The sequence below is a fragment of the Oncorhynchus mykiss genome, chromosome 21, assembly GCF_013265735.2.
Source record: "Oncorhynchus mykiss isolate Arlee chromosome 21, USDA_OmykA_1.1, whole genome shotgun sequence".
Taxonomy (NCBI): domain Eukaryota; kingdom Metazoa; phylum Chordata; class Actinopteri; order Salmoniformes; family Salmonidae; genus Oncorhynchus; species Oncorhynchus mykiss.
The window spans coordinates 15,700,444-15,725,330 of NC_048585.1; the positions used below are offsets into that span (position 1 = coordinate 15,700,444).

At 45.5% G+C, this 24,887-nt stretch overlaps 1 protein-coding gene across 4 annotated transcripts in view; it reads left to right on the forward strand.

Moving 5' to 3' along the window:
• Positions 1-175: 175 nt before the first annotated feature.
• Positions 176-24,887, forward strand: part of LOC110500994 (leucine-rich repeat and guanylate kinase domain-containing protein-like) — a 36,932-nt gene continuing 12,220 nt past the window's right edge. The window contains exons 1-18 of one of the 4 annotated variants that reach the window (XM_036957072.1): positions 177-544; positions 802-906; positions 1,120-1,201; positions 1,440-1,540; positions 1,873-1,954; positions 2,059-2,183; positions 5,660-5,803; positions 7,004-7,084; positions 7,211-7,297; positions 10,062-10,168; positions 10,493-10,612; positions 14,887-14,983; positions 19,915-20,028; positions 20,106-20,307; positions 22,086-22,190; positions 22,253-22,431; positions 23,615-23,703; positions 24,541-24,660. In XM_036957072.1, coding sequence (XP_036812967.1) covers positions 338-544; positions 802-906; positions 1,120-1,201; positions 1,440-1,540; positions 1,873-1,954; positions 2,059-2,183; positions 5,660-5,803; positions 7,004-7,084; positions 7,211-7,297; positions 10,062-10,168; positions 10,493-10,612; positions 14,887-14,983; positions 19,915-20,028; positions 20,106-20,307; positions 22,086-22,190; positions 22,253-22,431; positions 23,615-23,703; positions 24,541-24,660 — 2,147 coding nt within the window. In that variant the 5' untranslated portion in view covers positions 177-337. Of the gene's footprint in view, positions 622-801; positions 907-1,119; positions 1,202-1,439; positions 1,541-1,872; positions 1,955-2,058; positions 2,184-5,659; positions 5,804-7,003; positions 7,085-7,210; positions 7,298-10,061; positions 10,169-10,492; positions 10,613-14,886; positions 14,984-19,914; positions 20,029-20,105; positions 20,308-22,085; positions 22,191-22,252; positions 22,432-23,614; positions 23,704-24,540; positions 24,661-24,887 lie in introns of all 4 variants that reach the window. The other 3 variants (XM_036957075.1, XM_036957073.1, XM_036957074.1) reach the window with 3 other exon arrangements.

A 24,887-nucleotide genomic window follows, 5' to 3' on the forward strand; every position in this document is an offset into this window, starting at 1 on the left:
TCAACATGGTGATTAGTGTAAAGTTATTAGAAGATTTAATGGCTAATATTTGTCTCGGCACACTAAAATGAAAATGCATGAATATATTACTTTTTCCAGACGGTGGAACCTGGGAACCAGGGTTTGAAAGATTTTATGAACTGTTGGGAAGTAAATTAATCAAAAACGACATCTCCCACAGTTCAATTCACCTACTGACGCTTCGTCTTAGTTACTAAGCAACAGAGAACGCTATCTGCTCCAGCTGAGCCAACTTTCAAAATAGCTGCCTACCTAGGCTAATTAGTAAGTAAAAAATATCCCCAAAGTATTCTCATGCCAAACAATTTCATCCAAAATGTCTTCTACTTCGACCATTTCCAATTTGCAAGATATCGGGAAGCAAACATCGCCCCAGTATTCCTCTGGGTCACCCACTTGCTACCCTCATGAGTCAGTGACACAGGAGACCACTGATGCGCAACCATTTCCTGCTGCGGTTCATCATCCGTGTGCAGACACGTTTTCAACCTCCGAGGAAGAGAAGGAGGAGAAGACAATGGAGGTAAGGGAGGAAGCTTGGGGTAACAGCTAAATTCATAAAGATGCTAACTACTTTAGTCAGATGGGCCATGAGGCTTGGTGAGTAACACGCTGTTTCTATTAATTACTTTCAGGATGCAAGCAACTTCTCTCTCTCTCTCTTTCTACTCGGAGTTTCATAATAACAGAAGTTTGGTGCATAAAAACAATGCATTGACAGTGCATGACTTGTTCTATTGTGTACTGCAACATGTTTTGATGTAGCAATGTCTCATACAGAAAAACGATGGTGTGTTGACTGAAGAGGAAGTTTCCAGCTGTTTATCCAACCTGGGACACTCTGCCACTGGACTAGAGCATGTCTACCAGTTCCTCTCTGCTCCTGTAAGAACACACACAACACACACACACTTCAGGTTGATAGTGTAACCCCATCAATCGCTGATAATATGCTTTACAGGAGTAACTGTTTACCATCAGACTATATACGGTAGAATATCTAACAAATCTGTTTACTTTCCATTTGTGTTGCATTTCTTAACTTGTTTTGTTTTCTATGTCATGTGGAATTCAATTTCGGAATGTGTCTCCATCCAGGGTCGAAATCTGAATAATGTGTCCATCCTTTGCAATTACGTCCACCTTCAAAAGCTAGAACTTCCTTACAACAAAATAAAAGGTGTGTGTGTGTCTCACATTAACAAATGCACTGTACGCCTTGTTATGATTCTAATTACTGATATAGAAAATGTAGCTTGATTAGCCTAATTAGTTAAACAATGGTTCATTTCTCATCGGTGCCCTTGTAACTTCTAGGCTTCTGGTTTGTATAATAACAGTTGTGTGTCAGGTGTTGCCATCTCTCCCCCTCTGCTCGCCCGACTCTCCTGACTCTACTAATGCATGTTGACTGGTAGATGTATCCTGTGTAAGCCACATGCCATATCTCATCATCCTGGATGCCTCCCACAACCAACTCACCGACTTCTTTGGATTCCAGCCGCCCAAGAACCTCAAGGTGGGACCTTCAACAGACAGGATAAGACAACGCTTGATTTGTGGCTTGGGGTTTCTTGCAGCCTGTAGTCCCAGAAGATGGGTTCCAATCATCATAGACCATTTATACTGTAGTGTCCTTCCATATGCTTACTAAGTATTACCTACCCTGGAATGACAAGGAACTTACCAGGGTTGACTTCTTCGTATTGTTTATCAGTGAGTTATACAGTACTAGTAGAATGTATCATATTATACATGCATTTGGTTGTTTATTTTCATATTTCTTCAGTGCAAAAAGCATTTAAAGATTGGTCCACTTGATTCATTATTCATGTTTGTTGTATTCCGCAGGAGGTAAACTTTTCCCATAACCAGATGTCAGTAATGACACATTTGTCAGCCTACTCGTCTTTGAGTAAACTGAATCTGGACTGTATCCTTCGAAATGTATTTACACAGACACACATACATGTCAAGCTCTTATCTAGACTACTTCCTCATTGTATACCATTCTTAACGTGTGCCCCTTCTGGATAGACAACTGTTTCAGTGAGATCGGTGGTCTGCTGCATTGTGCCAGCCTCACACACCTCAGCCTGGCACACAACAAGATCTCCTGTATCAGAGGCCTGGACAACCTGCCAATCAAAGACCTCTGTCTGGTAGGTCCTAACTGCTCCACCTGTTTCTTGAATTATTCAATTTCTAACACTTTTCATGTGTGTTATATATGGAGATGTTACATGAATAATTACATTGCGTGTGTGTTTGTTGAATAATTAGATTCTTAAAGATAATATTTTACCATGCGTTATGCTCATATATGAATATGCCCATCCGGTTGTATAGACGCAGCTCTCTAAGCTCATCAGTACTGTGGTTAGTGGTTGGTCTTGTGGTTGATTTAATATGGCCTACCGACTAGGACACAAGTGTTTTCCTGTGAATCAGTTGTTTTGTGTTTTCACCTTGATGTCCCTTCCTGGTGTCTACATTCTTCCATTACGTCATGGCTTTTCTAAAAGGTTATCCCCCCAGTGTGGTGCCAGTTATGCTACACACAATATTTGAGCACTTCTTTCTCTTCAAACATGATGACAGCAGGTGGTGTATTTTTTAACTCTCCCCTACCCCCTCTCTCCTGTCTCATATTTAAACCACAGACATAATTGAGCTTCAGCTTTTCAAAGACACACAGACATGGGCTCCAGTGTGAGAGCCACCATATGGCTGTGCCAGCGGGCCTCCAGACCCTTCCCTCTCCCTCTCTAACGGATGCTGGTGTTCTTTATCAAAGTGATTCCTCATCGTCAGCATGATGTAGCCGCGTTCCCTGTCCACTTCCACCCTCCCCTCTGGGACCAGCTGCCAGCGGTGTGCGCAAGCCTGGACCCTGTTCAACCCCCCCCTCTCCTCTCTTATTCCCTCACCCCTCCATAGCATCCCTGTCAACCAGGGAACCAGCCGCTGTCTCCATCTCCCCTCCCCCTTCCCTCTCGGCCCTCTCCTGCCCAGCCCCGCTCCCTAACAGCGTGCTACCTGTCAGCCAGCCTCCTCTCTCAGCCCATCACACCCTGGCCTCGAGAGCTTCCAGGGCTCCGCGCGGTCACCGTCCCCCGCTGTCGGCAGCCCTCTGCCAGGAAGGCTAGTGGAGGAGGGCAGGGCATGGTGGCCGTGGGGGCTGGATCCTGAATGACAGCCCACGCAGGGGGAAGGTGGGGTGGGGATGGGTCGTTACAGAGCAGGAGGGATGGTGGGTTCTAGAGGAGAGGAGGGCTGGTCTGTAGTGCTTTTGGCATGCGCACATCAGTGTCTGGCCAGCTGTTCACCTGTCACTCCTCACCTGTCAACCCAGACCGTTGGAGCTGGCCTGTCAATCATACACACATCTCAGGGATAAGTTTTATACTCCTTACAGATGGGGAAGGGAACACTCAATGTTAACTTTGATAGTGAGGGTGGGGTGAGTGTGTGTGTGTGTGTGTGTGTGTGTGTGTGTGTGTGTGTGTGACATGGGCGTGTGTGTGTTGTCGTGTCTTTGGCATCATTAAAACTGAAGACTTATTTATCAAATAACTCTCTGTAATTATTATTACGCGATTAAACAGATTAATCATGTAACTGTAATTAACTAGGAAGTTCGGGGCACCAAGGAAAATATTCAGATTACAAAGTTATAATTTTTCTAATATAACTTTCAGATATTTTAATATCTGATCAATTAGTCTTCGAATTAATGAAATAGTATTTACCTCACGTTAGTCTCATTCCAAACGTTGTAAAGTGTTGGTTATTTGCACGAACCCAGTCTTCACTATGAGTCATCCATACATCAATTGCCTTAAAATAATTGATTTACTAACTAAGTAATTCACAGAAATATCAAACAGTAGATATGGTTACAAGGAAATGATAGGAGAATGATAGGAGAATGTTCCCTAGTGGGCTAAACCGGCATGGCGGCTTGTTAGACAAAAGGGGAGTGGGGGGTCAGCTGAGGAGACACTACAGAGTTGAATATTATAACAATTGAAATGCTAATCCTTTGCACATGAACGCTCACTCATTCGGGAACAATTGCAATCAATCAATATATTTACGCTCAGTGTGTCGTCGGGATCTCTGTTGAAAAGTTAGTTTCTGTTGGAGAGTGTCCGCCCTCTCTCTCTCTCTGTCGTGGTTAGAATGGATAGTTCAGAGTGACATTCATTCATGTCGTTATAGAATAGATGTTTCGGCGTGTGTCGGTCTTCGCGTTCAATGACACCGAATTCCTAGCTGCAGACTAGTAATTAATATCAAAGACTTGTTCTTATTCTATCGGTATCAATAGTCTTAAGAGTTTAACCACGTGGTATGGATAAAAGATTCAGCCATCTACTCAAACCTTAGCTTATACTCAGGTCTCTACTCAAACCTTGGCCCTCTCGTGGTAAGCTGGTCTGCAACCTTTAGCCATCTCGTAATTGAGGTAAGCTCGTTCTGGTGATAGAAAACACAGGTGGAGGTTTTATTTGGGACACAGAAAAAGGTCCTGTCTGTGCCCCTGGGAGTGTGCCAATGACTTAGTGAAACTTTTTAGTGAAACTTTAAACAGTCCAAAATCACATTACACAACCTCACTCATTCATCTTATACAACAATTAGATGTAAGCCTCATAACTGAGGCTATTGTATAAAAAGCGTTATGGTAATGTGGCCGAATTGTCTCCCATGAGTTTCACAAAATTGTACCAAACGGACCAGTTCGTAGCTGGGTTCTTCTCCGATCTTTTATACCTTCTCCAGAACATAAATGTCGTTCGGTTCTCCAGTTCTGTGAGGAAGAAGAAATTCATTTGTTCTCTCTATGAAAACTCACTCTCTCTATACTGTCTGGCCATGAGGCAGGATCTTCCCTAAGAATTTACGACCGGCCCCCAGGGTGGCGCAGTGGTTAAGGGCGCTGTACTGCAGCGCCAGCTGTGCCACCAGAGACTCTGGGTTCGCGCCCAGGCTCTGTCGTAACTGGCCGCGACCGGGAGGTCCGTGGGGCGACGCACAATTGGCCTAGCGTCGTCCGGGTTAGGGAGGGTTTGGCCGGTAGGGATATCCTTGTCTCATCGCGCACCAGCGACTCCTGTGGCGGGCTGGGCACAGTTCACGTTAACCAAGGTTGCCAGGTGCACGGTGTTTCCTCCGACACATCCAACCCGGCTGACTTCCGGGTTGGATGCGCGCTGTGTTCAGAAGCAGTGCGGCTTGGTTGGGTTGTGTATCGGAGGATGCATGACTTTCAACCTTCGTCTCTCCCGAGCCCGTACGGGAGTTGTAGCGATGAGACAAGATAGTAGCTACTAACAATTGGATACCACAAAATTGGGGAGAAAAGGGTGTAAAAATTCAACAAAGAAAGAATTTACGACCTCTCTGACCACAGCAGCCTGGTTGTAAGGAGACAGACAGAGAGAGATGGTACAGAGGTAGGGAGGTGGTACTCGCTGTGTCCAAAGAGGGCAACGTCGTGACAGTGTGTAGGAGGAGGGAGAGTTGTGTGTGTGTGTGAGCTTGTATGAGTTCATTAATATGTGTGTGTGTATTTGTCCACACGGTATTCATATTCCCAGTGTTTGTCATGTATCACGTCCTCTCTATCCAGAGGGGGAATCAGATTGAGAAGATAGAGAATGTGGAGACTCTGAGAACCCTGCAGGTCCTGGATCTGTCTCTGAACCGCATCAGCAGTCTGTCAGGCCTGCAGAATCTCCATCTGCTGGGCTCCATCAATCTGGAGAGTAACCTGGTGAGACACAGTCCATTCCTTATTGTCCTGCTCTCTTGTCGACCTTGGTTACCCTCTCTAATTCCTTAATGTCCTGCTCTCCTGTCAAACTGGAGAGGAACCTGGTGAGACACAGTCCATTCCTTAATGTCCTGCTCTCCTGTCAAACTGGAGAGGTACCTGGTGAGACACAGTCCATTCCTTAATGTCCTGCTCTCCTGTCAACCTTGGTTACCCTCCCTAATTCCTTAATGTCCTGCTCTCCTGTCAAACTGGAGAGGATCCTGGTGAGACACAGTCCATTCCTTAATGTCCTGCTCTCCTGTCAAACTGGAGAGGAACCTGGTGAGACACAGTCCATTCCTTAATGTCCTGCTCTCCTGTCAAACTGGAGAGGAACCTGGTGAGACACAGTCCATTCCTTAATGTCCTGCTCTCCTGTCAAACTGGAGAGTAACCTGGTGAGACACAGTCCATTCCTTAATGTCCTGCTCTCCTGTCAAACTGGAGAGAACCTGGTGAGACACAGTCCATTCCTTAATGTCCTGCTCTCTTCTCAAACTGGATGGGAACCTGGTGAGACACAGTCCATTCCTTAATGTCCTGCTCTCTTCTCAAACTGGAGAGGAACCTGGTGAGACACAGTCCATTCCTTAATGTCCTGCTCTCTTCTCAAACTGGAGAGGAACCTGGTGAGACACAGTCCATTCCTTAATGTCCTGCTCTCTTCTCAAACTGGAGAGGAACCTGGTGAGACACAGTCCATTCCTTAATGTCCTGCTCTCTTCTCAAACTGGAGAGGAACCTGGTGAGACACAGTCCATTCCTTAATGTCCTGCTCTCTTCTCAAACTGGAGAGTAACCTGGTGAGACACAGTCCATTCCTTAATGTCCTGCTCTCTTCTCAAACTGGAGAGGCACCTGGTGAGACACAGTCCATTCCTTAATGTCCTGCTCTCTTCTCAAACTGGAGAGGAACCTGGTGAGACACAGTCCATTCCCTAATGTCCTGCTCTTGTCTCTGCCACTGTCTGCATGGTACCAATGGCCAGTATCACTAAACCACCTAGCGACTGTATACCAGGAGCTGAGTGATAAAGCTATTCCACTGCATCAACTGATAGATTGGCTGTGGTATTACATTTAGTTTTAATAGTTTTTAAAGGATTTATTCTTGATCCAAGCATCTGATCTTTTTTCTGTATGATATACTGTTCTCAGATCAGTGAAATCAAGGAGGCCACACACATCCATGACCTGTGCCTGCTCCGGGAGCTGAATCTGCAGAGAAACCTAGTCCAGGTAGCTGCACTGCACCTACACCCAGAACACATCACTAAATAAGTTAGCTCCCTAATGCTGTCTGCTTCCTCTGTACTGACAATAGACATGTCCATGCTGCTTCTTTCACTGTTGTTTCAACCCCAGGAGCAACTGGACTACAGACTGGCAGTGATCTTCCTCCTTCAACACCTGACTGGCCTGGACCAGGAGAAAGTCACAGTAGAGGAGAAGGCAGGTTGGATGTATGAGATGGTTATCAGTGATGGAACTTAAGGATTTTGGGCCGGGCTAGTAGACTGCCACTGGCCGGCCGGGCTAGTAGACTGGTGCTGGCCAGCCAGGCTAGTAGACTGCCACTGGCCAGCCGGGCTAGTGGACTGGCGCTGGCCAGCCGGGCTAGTGGACTGGCGCTGGCCAGCCGGGCTAGTGGACTGGCGCTGGCCAGCCGGGCTAGTAGACTGGCGCTAGCCGGCCGGGCTAGTAGACTGGCGCTGGCCGAGCTAGTAGACTGGCGCTGGCCAGCCGGGCTAGTAGACTGGCGCTAGCCGGCTGGCTAGTAGACTGGCGCTGGCCAGCCGGGCTAGTAGACTGGCGCTAGCCGGCTGGCTAGTAGACTGGCGCTGGCCAGCCGGGCTAGTAGACTGGTGCTGGCCAGCCGGGCTGGGCTAAAAGACTGGCGCTAGCCAGCCGGGCTAGTAGACTGCCGCTGGCTAGCCGGGCTAGTAGACTGGTGCTAGCCGGCTGGCTAGTAGACTGCCACTGGTCAGCCGGACTAGTAGACTGGCGCTGGCCAGCCGGCTGGCTAGTAGACTGGCCAGCCGGCTAGCTAGTAGACCACAATTGATACTAGCCTACAGTAGGTCCAAAATCTGCTGGGTGAAGATGGAAAAGACAACATTTCTCCTGCATCTCGGGCTAGCTTGGTAATGCTCTATTAGATGTCCATCCCTGTGTGTAATACTGTGCCTATAGGAAGAGGAGGAGGGGCATCAATAACTGAGTGGCATGTTTTGCTAATTGGGACAGTGAATGCTAACCTGGTATGTTTTTATTTACAACAGTGGTCATCTGTCAGGATCTGTAGAGGTTTTATAATATAGGTCAATGATACAGTTGAAGTCTGAAGTTTACATACACTTAGGTTGGAGTCATTAAACTCGTTTTTCAACCACTCCACAAATTTCTTGTTAACAAACTATAGTTTTGGCAAGTCGGTTAGGACATCTACTTTGTGCATGACACAAGGAATTTTTCCAACAATTGTTTACAGACAGATTATTTCACTTATAACTCACTGTATCACAATTCCAGTGGGTTAGAAGTTTACATACACTAAGTTGACTGTACCTTTAAACAGCTTGGAAAATTCCAGAAAATGAAGTCATGGCTTTAGAAGCTTCTAATAGGCTAATTGACATCATTTGAGTCAATTGGAGGTGTACCTGTGGATGTATTTCAAGGCCTACCTTCAAACTCAGTGCCTCTTTGCTTGACATCATGGGAAAATCAAAAGAAATCAGCCAAGACCTCGGAAAATAAATTGTAGACCTCCACAACTCTGGTTCACCCTTGGGAGCAATTTCCAAACACCTGAAGGTACCACATTCCTCTGTACAAACAATAGTACGTAAGTATAAACACGCTGGGACCACGCAGCCGTCATACCGCTCAGGAAGGAGACGCGTTCTGTCTCCTAGAGATGAACGTACTTTGGTGCGAAAAGTGCAAATCAATCCCAGAACAACAGCAAAGGACCTTGTGAAGATGCTGGAGGAAACAGGCACAAAAGTATCTATATCCACAGTAAAACGAGTCCTATAGCGACATAAGCCACTGCTCCAAAACCACCACGAAGAAAAAAACAGACTACGGTTTGCAACTGCACATGGCGAGAAAAATCTTACTTTTTGTAGAAATATCCTCTAGAACTGTTTGGCCATAATGACCATCGTTATGTTTAGAGGCAAAAGGGGGAAGCTTGCAAGCTGAAGAACACCATCCCAACCGTGACGCACGGGGGTGGCAGCATCATGTTGTGTGGGTGCTTTGCTGCAGAAGGGACTGGTGCACTTCACAAAATAGATGGCATCATGAGATGGAAAATTATGTGGATATATTGAAGCAACATCTCAAGACATCAGTCAGGAAGTTAAAGCTTGGTCGCAAATGAGTATTCCAAATGGACAATGACCCCAAGCATACTTCCAAAGTTGTGGCAAAATGGCTTAAGGACAACAAAGTCAAGGTATTGGAGTGGCCATCACAAAGCCCTGACCTCAATCCTATAGAATATGTGTGGGCAGAATTGAAAGCGTGTGTGAGCAAGGAGGCCTACTAACCTGACTCAGTTACACCAGCTCTGTCAGGAGGAATGGGCCAAAATTCACCCAACTTATTGTGGGAAGCTTGTGGAAGGCTACCCGAAACGTTTGACCCAAGTTAAACAATTTAAAGACAATGCTACCAAATACTAAATTGAGTGTATGTAACGTCTGACCCACTGGGAATGTGATGAAAGAAATACATCTGAAATAAATAATTCTCTCTGCAAATATTCTGACATTTCACATTCTTAAAATAAAGTGGTTATCCTAACTGACCTAAGACAGGCAATTTTTAGAAGGATTAAATGTCAGGAATTGTGAAAAACGGAGTTTAAATGTATTTGGCTGAGGTGTATGTAATCTTCTGACTGTACATACTTCTACATACTTCTAGATAGGACTGACTTGAAGTAAGATATTTATCGGCAATGTGACATATGAACGTCTCCCCCTGTGTTCCCCAGGTGTCTGCTGTGAACATTGTGACATATGAACGTCTCCCCCTGTGTTCTCCAGGTGTCTGCTGTGAACATTGTTACATATGAACGTCTCCCCTGTGTTCTCCAGGTGTCTGCTGTGAACATTGTGACATATGAACGTCTCCCCCTGTGTTCTCCAGGTGTCTGCTGTGAACATTGTGACATATGAACGTCTCCCCCTGTGTTCTCCAGGTCTCGGCTGTGAACAAGTACGACCCTCCTCTGGAGGTGGTGGCAGCCAGGGAGCACATGAGTCACATGGTATACCAGCTGATGCAGCCCCAGGTCATCTATGATAGGTAAAAACAGCACGATCCGCCAACTACCCTGACTGGACTACCCTCCTTAGAACACGACTTTCAGCCAATCAGAAGTCGATACAATGAATATTCTAAATAAAGCTTACATACTAAATTAACTTGTTCTCGCAATCTGACATTTATACTCTATTTATACATCATAGAAACTGACCTATCCCGTGGCCTAGAAAAATCAGATTTTTCTGATTGGCTTGTTGTCCTGAACAATGGTAAATTACCTCCTAGACTCTTTATCCTTGTGCTCTCCCTCTCTCTAAATGGTGTACTGTGTCATCCATGTGTTGCTGTGTGCGTGTGTCCCAGCACCCTGCCCAGTCTTGACTCTCCCTACCCCATGCTGGTGTTGACTGGGCCCCAGGCTTGTGGGAAGAGAGAGCTGGCCCACAAGCTCTGCCGAGAGTTCAACGACTTCTTCGGCTACGGGTGAGTCCCAAGTGCCAAATGGTACCCTATTTCCTACATAGTAGTGCACTACTTTTGGCAAGCTGTGGCCAAACTCTGGGGGCTTGTGTGCATCCATAAAGCACACTTTTCTATATATAGTGCACTACTTTTGGCCAGCTTGCTTCTCGCATTTTGTGCTCATTGGAATAGACTTTATCAAAGGATGCAGTTACCTTAAATATGAGAAGGCCTGGTCACAGAGGTGATGGCTAGGGTTAGGGTTATTGTTTAGGATGGTACTAAATATATTTCAGGAGGATCCCCTCTGGTTCCCCATCCATGGATACATGATACTTCCACACTGTTAAACCAGATGGTCAATACCTCCAACACATGAGCAATGGGGAGTGATAAATAACAAGGTTCCCCACCACGGACAATAGAAGAAATAAGAAGCAGTAAATAGTGGTAGAGAGAGCACGAACACTGGAGCGCTGGAATCAAAAGAACATCTGCTGGACATGACTTGTCTATGGCTCTCACCTTACGCTGGTTTTAATAGAAACCTCTACACCAGGGTTCTCTATCCCTGTTCCTGGAGAGCTACCCTCCAGTAGGTTTTAACCCTGTTCCTGGAGAGCCACCCTCCTGTAGGTTTTCACTCCAACCCTGTTCCTGGAGAGCTACCCTCCTGTAGGTTTTCACTCCAACCCTGTTCCTTGAGAGATACCCTCCTGTAGGTTTTAACTCCAACCCTGTTCCAGGAGAGCTACCCTCCTGTAGGTTTTCACTCCAACCCTGTTCCTGGAGAGCTACCCTCCTGTAGTTTTGAACCCAAACCCTGTTCCTGGAGAGCGACCCTCCTGTAGGTTTTAACTCCAACACCAGTTGTAATTAACCTGATTCAGTTGATCAACCAGCTAATTATTAGAATCTAGTACGCTAGATGAGGGTTGGAGTGAAATCCTCCAGGAGGGTGGCTCTCCATGAACATGTTTGGAGAGCCCTGCTCTACACACAGACACACGCACACACACTTCCTTCTACATCCCCGAACCCAGGGGAGGTCGCCCCATCCCAGCCCCTGTCCTCTCCAGAGCTAACGTAAAAAACAGTTAACATACTTACCCCTCCAAAATGACAAGAACCTGTTGATGTGGCCATGGAGTGCTCCACTTCACATTGGTAGTGGAGTTGGTGTGTGTGTGTGTGTGCGCTTGTGTGCATCAAAGCGAGTGTGTGGCACGTGTCCGTCTATATGTCTAGTCTGTCCGTTATTCTGTCTCGGTGTGTTGCAATACCATTATTGGTATTCCTCACAATCAAATGTAGACCGCATTATCTACCAAGAGAATTCTCTTCGATTATAATCACAGCCGTATATATCCCCCCCCAAGCAGACACATCGATGGCTCTGAACGAACTTTATTTAACTCTTTGCAAACTGGAAACCATTCATCCGGAGGCTGCATTCATTGTAGCTGGGGATTTTAACAAGGCTAATCTGAAAACAAGACTCCCTAAATTTTATCAGCATATCGATTGCGCAACCAGGGGTGGAAAGACCTTGGATCATTGTTACTCTAACTTCCGCGACGCATATAAGGCCCTGCCCCGCCCCCCTTTCGGAAAAGCTGACCACGACTCCATTTTGTTGATCCCTGCCTACAGACAGAAACTAAAACAAGAGGCTCTCACGCTGAGGTCTGTCCAACGCTGGTCCGACCAAGCTGACTCCACACTCCAAGACTGCTTCCACCACGTGGACTGGGACATGTTTCGTATTGCGTCAGACAACAACATTGACGAATACGCTGATTCGGTGTGTGAGTTCATTAGAACGTGCGTTGAAGATGTCGTTCCCATAGCAACGATTAAAACATTCCCTAACCAGAAACCGTGGATTGATGGCAGCATTCGCGTGAAACTGAAAGCGCGAACCACTGCTTTTAATCAGGGCAAGGTGTCTGGTAACATGACCGAATACAAACAGTGCAGCTATTCCCTCCGCAAGGCTATCAAACAAGCTAAGCGTCAGTACAGAGACAAAGTAGAATCTCAATTCAACGGCTCAGACACAAGAGGCATGTGGCAGGGTCTACAGTCAATCACGGACTACAGGAAGAAATCCAGCCCAGTCACGGACCAGGATGTCCTGCTCCCAGGCAGACTAAATAACTTTTTTGCCCGCTTTGAGGACAATACAGTGCCACTGACACGGCCTGCAACGAAAACATGCTGTCTCTCCTTCACTGCAGCCGAGGTGAGTAAGACATTTAAACGTGTTAACCCTCGCAAGGCTGCAGGCCCAGACGGCATCCCCAGCCGCGCCCTCAGAGCATGCGCAGACCAGCTGGCCGGTGTGTTTACGGACATATTCAATCAATCCCTATACCAGTCTGCTGTTCCCACATGCTTCAAGAGGGCCACCATTGTTCCTGTTCCCAAGAAAGCTAAGGTAACTGAGCTAAACGACTACCGCCCCGTAGCACTCACTTCCGTCATCATGAAGTGCTTTGAGAGACTAGTCAAGGACCATATCACCTCCACCCTACCTGACACCCTAGACCCACTCCAATTTGCTTACCGCCCAAATAGGTCCACAGACGATGCAATCTCAACCACACTGCACACCGCCCTAACCCATCTGGACAAGAGGAATACCTATGTGAGAATGCTGTTCATTGACTACAGCTCGGCATTCAACACCATAGTACCCTCCAAGCTCGTCATCAAGCTCGAGACCCTGGGTCTCGACCCCGCCCTGTGCAACTGGGTACTGGACTTCCTGACAACATCTCCTCCCCGCTGATCCTCAACACTGGGGCCCCACAAGGGTGCGTTCTGAGCCCTCTCCTGTACTCCCTGTTCACCCACGACTGCGTGGCCATGCACGCCTCCAACTCAATCATCAAGTTTGCGGACGACACAACAGTGGTAGGCTTGATTACCAACAATGACGAGACGGCCTACAGGGAGGAGGTGAGGGCCCTCGGAGTGTGGTGTCAGGAAAATAACCTCACACTCAACGTCAACAAAACTAAGGAGATGATTGTGGACTTCAGGAAACAGCAGAGGGAACACCCCCCTATCCACATCGATGGAACAGTAGTGGAGAGGGTAGCAAGTTTTAAGTTCCTCGGCATACACATCACAGACAAACTGAATTGGTCCACTCACACAGACAGCATTGTGAAGAAGGCGCAGCAGCGCCTCTTCAACCCCAGGAGGCTGAAGAAATTCGGCTTGTCACCAAAAGCACTCACAAACTTCTACAGATGCACAATCGAGAGCATCCTGGCGGGCTGTATCACCGCCTGGTACGGCAACTGCTCCGCCCTCAACCGTAAGGCTCTCCAGAGGGTGGTGACGCATCACCGGGGGCAAACTACCTGCCCTCCAGGACACCTACACCACCCGATGTCACAGGAAGGCCATAAAGATCATCAAGGACATCAACCACCCGAGCCACTGCCTGTTCACCCCGCTATCATCCAGAAGGCGAGGTCAGTACAGGTGCATCAAAGCTGGGACCGAGAGACTGAAAAACAGCTTCTATCTCAAGGCCATCAGACTGTTAAACAGCCACCACTAACATTGAGTGGCTGCTGCCAACACACTGACACTGACTCAACTCCAGCCACTTTAATAATGGGAATTGATGGGAAATGATGTAAATATATCACTAGCCACTTTAAACAATGCTACCTTATATAATGTTACTTACCCTACATTATTCATCTCATAGGCATACGTATATACTGTACTCTATATCATCGACTGTATCCTTATGTAATACATGTATCACTAGCCACTTTAACTATGCCACTTTGTTTACATACTCATCTCATATGTATATACTGTACTCGATACCATCTACTGTATCTTGCCTATGCTGCTCTGTACCATCACTCATTCATATATCCTTATGTACATATTCTTTATCCCCTTACACTGTGTACAAGACAGTAGTTTTGGAATTGTTAGTTAGATTACTTGTTGGTTATTACTGCATTGTCGGAACTAGAAGCACAAGCATTTCGCTACACTCGCATTAACATCTGCTAACCATGTGTATGTGACAAATAAAATTTGATTTGATTTGATTTGATGATCCTTAGGAGTTTTTGATTATTTAAAATGTTGGATTATTGTGCGCTTGTTGACATTTACTGCATTGATTGATAGGAACATAAGCAGTTCGCTGCAGCCATAACACCTGCTAAACTGTGTACATGACCAAGGAAGTTGAGTTGCTAGCTTGAATGTATTGCTGTATTGCCATTGGAACCATTTGTCTCTTGTTGTCACAGAACCTGCCATACCACCAGGGGTCCCTACTTTGGAGAGGAGGATGGGAGCGACTACCATTTTGTCACGGAGGAAGACTTTCAGAACATGATTCACATGGTACATGTTTGAGATTGACTATGTTGCTGTGTGATTGAGCAGAATTACTGATCAACAAATCACCTTGCATCCATTGTTTGATTAATGTTAGCGATTCTGCCCCTTGCTTTGCTCAAACTGATCCCCTCAAACACACTGATAGTGTGTCAGTCTCAGATTCATTTAAATTCTTTCCGTTTGTAAAGATAAAATGTGAAGGTTAAACAAGCCATGGTTAGCCCTGTCCATGACACCACATCTTCATCGTACTTCAGAATTTAAATATACAGTGTCTTCGGAAAGTATTCAAATCCCTTGACTTTTGCTACGTTACAACCTTACAAAGCCTTAGAAATCTACACACAATACCTCATAATGACGCAGCGAAACAGGTTTTGAGAGTTTCTTGCAAATGTCAACAAACAAAAACACTTTTTTAAAGTAAGATTTACATAAATATTCAGACGCTTTGCTATGTGACTCGAAATTGAGCTCAGGTGCATCCTGTTTCCATTGATCATCCTTGAGATGTTTCTACAACTTGATTGGAGTTCACCTGTGGTAAATTCAATTGATTAGACATGATTTGGAAAGGCACACACCTGTCTATATAAGGTCCCACAGTTGACAGTGCATGTCAGAGCAAAAACTAAGCCATAATGTCGAAGGAATTGTCCGTAGAGCTCCGAGACAGGATTTTGTTGATGCTCAGATTTGGTGAAGGGTACCAAAACATTTCTGCAGCATTGAAGTTCCCCAGGAACACAATGGCCTCCATTATTCTTAAATGGAAGAAGTTTGGAACCACCAAGACTCTTTCTAGAGCTGGCCGCCGGCCAAACTGAGAAATTGGGGGAGAAGGGCCTTGGTCAGGGAGGTGACCAAGAACCTGATGGTCTCACTGACAGAGTTCTAGAGTTCCTCTGTGGAGACAACCATCTCTTCACATCTCCACCAATCAGGCCTTTATGGTAGAGTGGCCAGACAGAAGCCACTCCTCAGTAAAAGGCACATGACAGCCCACTTTTAGTTTGCCAAAAGGCACCCAAAGACTCTCAGACCATGAGAAACAAGATTTATCTGGTTTGATGAAACCAAGATTGAACTCTTTGGCATTAATGCCAAGCGTCATGGTTGGAGGAAACACTACGCTGAAGCATGGTGGTGGCAGCATCATGCTGTGGGGATGTTTTTCAGCAGCAGGGACCAGGAGACTATTCCGAATTGAGGCAAAGACGAACAGAGCGAAGTACAGAGAGATCCTTGATGAAAACCTGCTCCAGAGTGCTCAGGACCTCAGACTGGGGGCGAACGTTCACCTTCCAACAGGACAATGACCCTAAGCACACAGCCTAGACAACTCAGGGGTGGCTTCGGGACAATGTCCATTCCAGCCAGAGCCCGGACTTGAACCCGATCGAACATCTCTAGAGAGACCTGAAAGTAGCTGTGCAGCAACCTGACTGAGCTTGAGAGGATCTGCAGAGAAAAATGGGAGAAACTCCCCAAATAAAGGTGTGCCAAGCTTGTAGCGTCATACCCAAGAAGACTCAGGCTGTAATTGATGCCTAAGGTGCTTCATCAAAGGGTCTGAATACTTACAGTACCATTCAAAAGTTTGGGGTCACTTAGAAATGTCCTTGTTTTTGAAAGAAAAGCACAAAAAAATGTCCATTAACATAACATCAAATTGATCAGAAATACAGTGTTGACATTTTTTATGTTGTAAATGAGTTGTAGATGGAAAAGGCAGATTTTTCTTCTTTTTTTTCTTTCTTTTTTTTTCTACAGAGGAGTACAGAGGCCCATTATCAGCAACCACAACTCCAGTGTTCCAATGGCACATTGTGTTAGCTAATCCAAGTTTATCATTTTAAAAGGCTAATTGATCATTAGAAACCCCTTTTGCAATTATGTTAGCACAGTTGAAAACTGTTATGCGGATTAAAGTTGCAATAAAACTGGCCTTCTTTAGACTAGTTGAGTATCTGGAGCATCAGTATTTGTGGGTTCGATTACAGGCTCAAAATGGCCAAGAAACAAAGAACTTTCTTCTGAAACGCGTTAGTCTATTCTTGTTCTGAGAAATGAAGGCTCTTCCATGCGAGAAATTGCCAAGAAACAAGAACTGGTACAACGCTGTGTACTTCTCCCTTCACAAAACAGTGCAAACTGGCTCTAACCAGAATAGAAAGAGGAGTGGGAGGCCCTGGTGCACAACTGAGCAAGAGGACAAGTACATTAGAGTGTCTAATTTGAGAAACAGACGCCTCACAAGTCCTTAACTGGCAGCTTCATTAAATAGTAACTTGCTTAACACCAGTCTCAACGTCAACAGTGAAGAGGTGACTCCGGGATGCTGGCCTTCTAGGCAGAGTTGCAAAGAAAAAGACATATCTCAGACTGGCCAATAAAAATAAAATATTAAGATGGGCAAAAGAACACAGACACTGGACAGAGGAAGATTGTATAAAAGTGTTCGGATCACAAAGAAGAACATTCGTGAGACGCAGATAAAATGAAAAGATGCTGGAGGAGTGCTTGACACCATCTGTCAAGCATGGTGGAGGCAATGTGGTGGTCTGGGGTTGCTTTGGTGGTGGTAAAGTGGGAGATTTGTACAGGGGAAAAGCGATGTTGATGAAGGAAGTCTTTCACTCCATTTTGCAAAGCCATGCCATACCCTGTGGACGGCGCTTAATTGGAGCCAATTTCCTCCTACAACAGGACAATGACCCAAAGCACAACACCAAACTATGCAATAACTATTTAGGGAAGAAGCAGTCAGCTGTCTATAATGGTGTGGCCAGCACAGTCACTGGATCTCAACCCTATTGATCCGTTGTGGGAGCAGCTTGACCGTATGGTACGTAAGAAGTGCCCATCAAGCGAATCCAACTTGTGGGAGGTACTTCAGGAAGCATGGGATGAAATCTCTTCAGATTACCTCAACAAATTGACAACTAGAATGCCAAAGGTCTGCAAGGCTGTAATTGCTGCAAATGTAGGTTTCTTTGACGAAAGCAAAGTTTGAAGGACACAATTATTATTTCAATTAAAAATCATAACCTTGTCAACGTCTTGACTATATTTCCTATTCATTTTGCAACTCATTTCATGTATGTTTTCATGGAAAACAAGGACATTTCTAAGTGTTACCCCAACCTTTTGAACGGTAGTGTATGTAGATGTGACATTTCAGTTGTGTTTTTCATACATCTGCAAAGATTTAGAGCAACCTGTTTTCTCTTTGTCATTATGGGGTATCGTGTGTAGATTCATTTAAAAAAAGGCTGTAACCTGACAAAACGTGGACAAAGTCAAGGCTCAGCATACTTTCCGAAGGCACTGTTCATCCAGCCAGCAATTTATTTTGTGCAAATGTGTGTAGCCTAGACTTGACAAGTCTTCTGGTTTGAAGTTTTGTAAGTAGTTATCTTAACTCTAAAAGACAGTAAATCAATTATGTCATACTCAGTTATTGGCTAGTTAAATATATTTCCTTATATCTAAGATTTTTGACACTTCAAAGCACAAGAGTTCTAACATATTCCCAAAGGAAGAAGTTCTAGATATCCTACACGGGGGGCCTGAGGTACTGTAGAGTATGCCTGCCCGGCCAACTGTCTTTTAACTTCAGACCCATTCATTTGTCTTCCTAAAGGTAAATATTTAAGCGCCATGGGGCCTTAATAAATAGAGATCCCTCTTACAGTGATATTAGGAGGAAACCCTTTGAAGTGGGGATCCTAACCGTGCACACTCTAAAGTACAGAGGAAGTGTCTCAGGTGTAGTGGGGATCCTAACCGTGCATAGTCTAAAGTACAGAGGAAGGTGGAGACCCTTCCTCCCTTATCACATACATACATCACAGACTCCCTGGATCATTCAGACCACGTCAGACCATTTCAGATGGAGACAGAAACATACAGGGCATTCTGAAAGTATTCAGACCCCTTCACTTTCTCCACATTTTGTTACGTTACAGCCTTATTCTAAAATGGATCAAATAAATCCTCATCAATCTACACACAATGCACTGTACATCAGACTCGTATGCCCAACCACACACACACACACACACACACACACACACACACACACACACACACACACACACAGCAGCTCCATCCCGAAAATGTGCCTCAATCAGTAGGTCCTTGTGCTTGTTTTATTGTTCCAATAAGCCTGTCAACAGAGGAACGATAAGGGTGCTTTGTAATTTGGGCCTGATGGTTTCCAACCCTCTAAAAGTAGAGGGTGAAGTTAAGCACGACAAGTGTCGAGCTCCTGAGGGAGTCTCTCAATAGTCAGTAGGGCACAACTTATATCAGAACATCAACTAGAAATGTTTTATCTAGAATGTGGGCATGAGAGCCTTACCAATTCTATGTGTTCCATTTCTATCTGAATATTGGGGAAAGTGTAGCCTACCTTGAGAGTAGGCTACAGTCCTCAGAGCTGTCCGTAGGGTCGTAAAGCGTGATGGATCGTAACGCCGAGCATATCGGCCCCAGGTGCAAGTAGACGAGGGGTCAAAGGGAGCGGCTGTGTGAACTACAGGGTAGCAGGGGAAGTGATGGTACCTCTGACTGCAGGGTCAGGTGTTCACCTCACAGGTGGGGACATTATAGCTGCGGTTGTTACTCTTCTCTGGACATAAAAGGGGTCGTGAAGGACCCAGTAGGTCTATCGAAGACCACTTCCATTTTGGAATATGAATTTGACTCTTAACGAAGTAAATGTTGCACCCCACGATAGTTGACTGTCCCAACTTACAGCTTTCTGTTAACTTTTGTTTTCTTTCTTTTTGTCTCCCCCCTGGTCTCCCTCTCTCGGTCTCTCTCTCTCTCCGTCCGTCTCTCTCTCTCGGTCTCTCTCTCGGTCTCTCTCTCTCCGTCTGTCTCTCTTTCTTTCCTTCTCCCTCTGCTCTTCCATTGTCTGTCTTCAGGGTAAATTCCTCCAGACGATGCAGTATGCGGGCCACTGGTATGGTCTGTCTCGTGAGGCCATAGAAGACGTGGCCAGGGAGGGCTTGGCCTGCTGTGTGCACATGGAGCTGGAGGTGGGCGTCAACACACACACACATTCACATAGCAGCAGGAAATTGAAAGGCTCATTTTCTGTGTACTGTTCTCCCAGGGCGTGTTCAGTCTGAAGAACAGCCACTTTGAGCCGCGTTACGTCCTGATGATCCCCACAGACAAGGAGCAGTACGGCAGGCGGCTGAGGACCAGAGCTCTGTACACCCAGACCCAGATAGATACGGCTGTAGCCCGCGTGGATACATACGTCCTGATCAACAGAGAGCGCCCAGGCTTCTTCGACAACGTCATCCCCTGTGGTACGTAGCTGATGATGATGCAGACCAGTATATAGAATATAGATATATAGGTATGTAGTCCCTTCAGAAAGTATTCATACCCCTTGACTTATTCCACATTTTGTTGTGTTACAGCCTGAATTCAAAATGGATTAAATATGTTGTTTTTTTACACACAATACCCCTTAATGACAAAGTCAAAACGTGTTTTTAGAAATGTGATTATGAAATATAGAAATATCTCATTTACACAAGTATTCATACCCCTGAGTCAATACATGTTAGAATCAGCTTTGGCAGTGATTACAGCTGTGAGTCTTTCTGGGTTAGTCTCTAAGAGCTTTGCACACCAGGATTGTACAATATTTACACATTATAAATTCTTCAAACTGTCAAGTTGGTTTCTGATCATTGCTTGACAGCCATTTTCAAGTCTTGCCATAGATTTTCAAGCCGATTGAGGTGAAAACTGTAACTAGGCCACTCAGGTACACACACCCCTTGACCTTTTCCACGTTTTGTTGTGTCAAAACACAACTAATTGGCAAAAACGCATTAAGAAGGAATGAAATTCCACAAATTCACTTAACAAGGCACACCTGTTTATTGAAATGCATTCCAGGTGACTACCTCATGAAGCTGGTTGAGAGAATGCCAAGAGTGTGCAAAGCTGTCATCAAGGCAAAGGGTGGCAACTTCGAAGAATCTCAAATATAAAATCTATTTTTATTTGTTTAACACTTTGTTGGTTACGACAGGATTCCATATGTGTTATTATATTATGTGTTATGATGTCTTCAATAGTATTCTACAATGTAGAAAATAGTTTTAAAAAAATAAGAAAAACCCTGGAATGAGTAGGTGTGTTCAAACTTTTGACTGGTACTGAAGATGCATACCCATGTTGTCTATCATGGTTTTAATGGTTCTTGTGATGGTTTTCACTCCATGAACCAACTGAAGCTTTCAGAGTTGACCTGTGTCCTACCATATAAAGAAACAAAAAATGTCTGGCCACACCCAAATGTGCGTTCCTATAGAAACTACCTACAACGGTCTAGTGAAAATCTTATTTTTAAAAGTTCATGTTCTCTTATCTCTTACCCAAATAATGTTGTTGGCGTGTCCTTTATTCGTATTTGTGTCCAAAGCATAAATTAGAGAGAAGAAACCCCCCGCCTCAAACTTGAATATAATACAGCCAATCAGCAGCCTACTCGCCTGAATATAATACAGCCAATCAGCGGCCTACTCGCCTGAATATAATACAGCCAATCAGCAGCCTACTCGCCTGAATATAATACAGCCAATCAGCGGCCTACTCGCCTGAATATAATACAGCCAATCAGCGGCCTACTCGCCTGAATATAATACAGCCAATCAGCGACCTACTCGCCTGAATATAATACAGCCAATCAGCAGCCTACTCGCCTGAATATAATATAGCCAATCAGCAGCCTACTCGCCTGAATATTTTTAATGACCGGTATACGCCCACACCATTCCAAACCAGAAAATCTGCTTTTTAGCATACTTAATTACCATATTTTGGAAGGAAAACTATTTCACACATATTGTAATAAATGATAGGTCATATTTCTGAGGAATCTGGAAACGCTGGACCGTTACTTTAAGAGATTTATCTAAATAATCTAAAGTCTGGCGAGGGGCGTGTGTGTGTGTGTGTGCGTGCGAGCGTGGACACGACCGGGATGCGAAGAAAGATACGCATACTTGCTGTACAAATGTATGGAGATTGTTTTAATAGTGTGTGTGTGTGTGTGTGTGTGTGTGTTCAGATGAGCCAGTGGAGGCATACAGAACCCTGAGGCAGGTGGTGAAGGACTATCTGGGAGTGGAGGAGCAGGGAGGAGAGGACCAGAGCACCACAGACACCCCCACAGGTAGGTGTTTGTGTGCATTACAGCACATATATGTGCGATCAAGTGTGTCATTAACGTGTCAGCATCTGTGACAGAGTTGAAGAGGGACTCCCTAGTGGACGAGGCGCCCCCAGCCCCCTCCACCAGGCCAGAGACAGTCTTTATGTCCTGCTCCGCTCCAGACATGGACCCCTCAGACCACAACTGTAGGAAGTACTACAACAAGGTCCAGGCCCAGCTCACCCCACAGAAGACCTCAGCAGTGAGTCACAACACCCACACACACATGTCAGTAGTCACCAAGCCTGCACCTGGTCAACTATGGTATTCCGGCTTTTGTTTCAGCCCAGCACTAATTAGTCTGATTCAACCAATCAAGGCCTTGGCGAGCAGTTGATTAGTTGGATCTGACTGATCCAGTCCCGAGGAACCAGGTGTGTGCACTCTCTGGCCAAACATTGATTAATCAACGTAGTGTCAGGAAGAAAGAGAATACAGCTGGACTGTATACCTGGAGGACAGGAGTCGTACACCTAGTGTCAGTATCGCAGGGTATATTACAGGTAGTTTGCAACCCTAGGTGAACCCCCTGTACCAAGTCTGTCTGCCTTGTGCTGTTGATCACAGTGATCTAGATCAAAAACACTCAACTCTGACCCCACGAGGTCCGGAGCCTGCTGGTTTTCTCTTCTTCCTGATCATTAATTGCTCACACCTGGTGTCCCAGGTCACTATCAGTCCCTGATTAGAGGGGAACAATGTCAAACTGCAGGAACTGGCTTTGAGGTCCAGAGTTGAGTTTGAGGGATCGAGCCCAATCATCTGACTGATTGATATCAGGGTTGTTATTGCTGAGCTAGATATCCTTATTCATCCACGCCAGCATCATGTTTAAATACTGTATCTCTCTCTCTGGGCTGTAGGAGCTGGTCCATCCACAGATACAGTATTTAAACATGATGCTGTATCTGTGGATGGACCAGCTCCTACAGCCCAGAGAGAGAGATACAGTATTTAAACATGATGCTGTATCTCTCTCTCTGGGCCGTAGGAGCTGGCCTCCATCCACAAATACAGCATCATGTTTAAATACTGTATCTCTCTCTCTGGGCCGTAGGAGCTGGTCCATCCACAGATACAGCATCATGTTTAAATACTGTATCTCTCTCTCTGGGCCGTAGGAGCTTGCCTCCATCCACAGATACAGCATCATGTTTAAATACTGTATCTCTCTCTCTGGGCCGTAGGAGCTGGCCTCCATCCACAGATACAGCGTCATGTTTAAATACTGTATCTCTCTCTCTGGGCCGTAGGAGCTGGCCTCCATCCACAGATACAGCGTCATGTTTAAGTACTGTATCTCTCTCTCTGGGCCGTAGGAGATGGCCTCCATCCACAGATACAGCCTCATGTTTAAATACTGTATCTCTCTCTCTGGGCCGTAGGAGATGGCCTCCATCCACAGACGGCAGCAGCTGGTCAGAGAGGCTCTGATGGGGAAGAGTCCCAAAGCCTACACCCAGCTCTTCAAGAGGTACACTATACCCTACCACTCAGACTTGATTGGAGTGTACACTTCAAATCAACAGCTATTCTAGGCATCAACAGCCTCTCCTGTTGTCCTGATTGGCCACATTTGACCCTGATGTTGAAGTGGCAGGTTACAAGGTCATGTGGTAGAATGGTGTTGTATTGCATGCCAACAGCAGAGGGAGCTAGATAGGTCATGGTGAAAAGTGTGTGTGTGTGTGTGTGTGTGTGTGTTTTTAGGAGTAAAGATCACCCCCGCTGCCATTCACACTCTAGCTGACAGGAGATATACTCTGTCAATTTCTGCATAATGTCTCTTGTTTTACTGAGAATGTGTTTTCAGATGCATGTTGGGTAGGATGGTCACCTTCAGAACAATACCAACTATGTGTGTTCATATTTTATGTGTGAGAAACACATACAAGCATCTGTTGAGATTTAAGGAAGTCAGCGATGCGCGGTGTAAACAGCAATATCAGGCCGACTACTGCAACAACTAAGAGTATGAATCACAAGGCTCCATAGCTATCATGTTGCGTGAAGCGCATCTGTGCACATGAACAGGTGTTTATTGTGAGTGCTACGTCTTGCATCGCGCTCTGCTGCAATATCCTGCTGCTCCTGGCAACCTCATCACTGAGGCTCAGTTTAAAGTGATAGATTTCATATCAGATGTTGTTTAGGTATAACGAACCTCTGCATATCACCAATGTGTTGCAGCTACAATCTCTTACCAAGCTCGTGATTCTATCATGTTGACGCTATCATGTTATGACATGTTATGTGTGAGGTTTATGTATGTGTGTGTGTGTGTGTGTGTGTGTGTGTGTGTGTCTCCCAGGTGCGTTCTCACAGCTCCATCATCATTGGCCTCTCAGATGCAGCGGGACCCCACCCTCTCATCCCCCATGATGCCTAGAGCCAGCCATGACAGACAACACAACCACTCAGAGAATAGCAGGTCTGTACCCAACACACACACACACACTATTATAGTCTCAACTTGTATAGTCTCAACTATACCCACTGCTGTTGTATTTGTATAGTATAGTCCCCTAGGGGACTAGCATCCACTGCTGTTGTATTTGTATAGTATAGTCCCCTAGGGGACTAGCATCCACTGCTGTTGTATTTGTATAGTATAGTCCCCTAGGGGACTAGCATCCACTGCTGTTGTATTTGTATAGT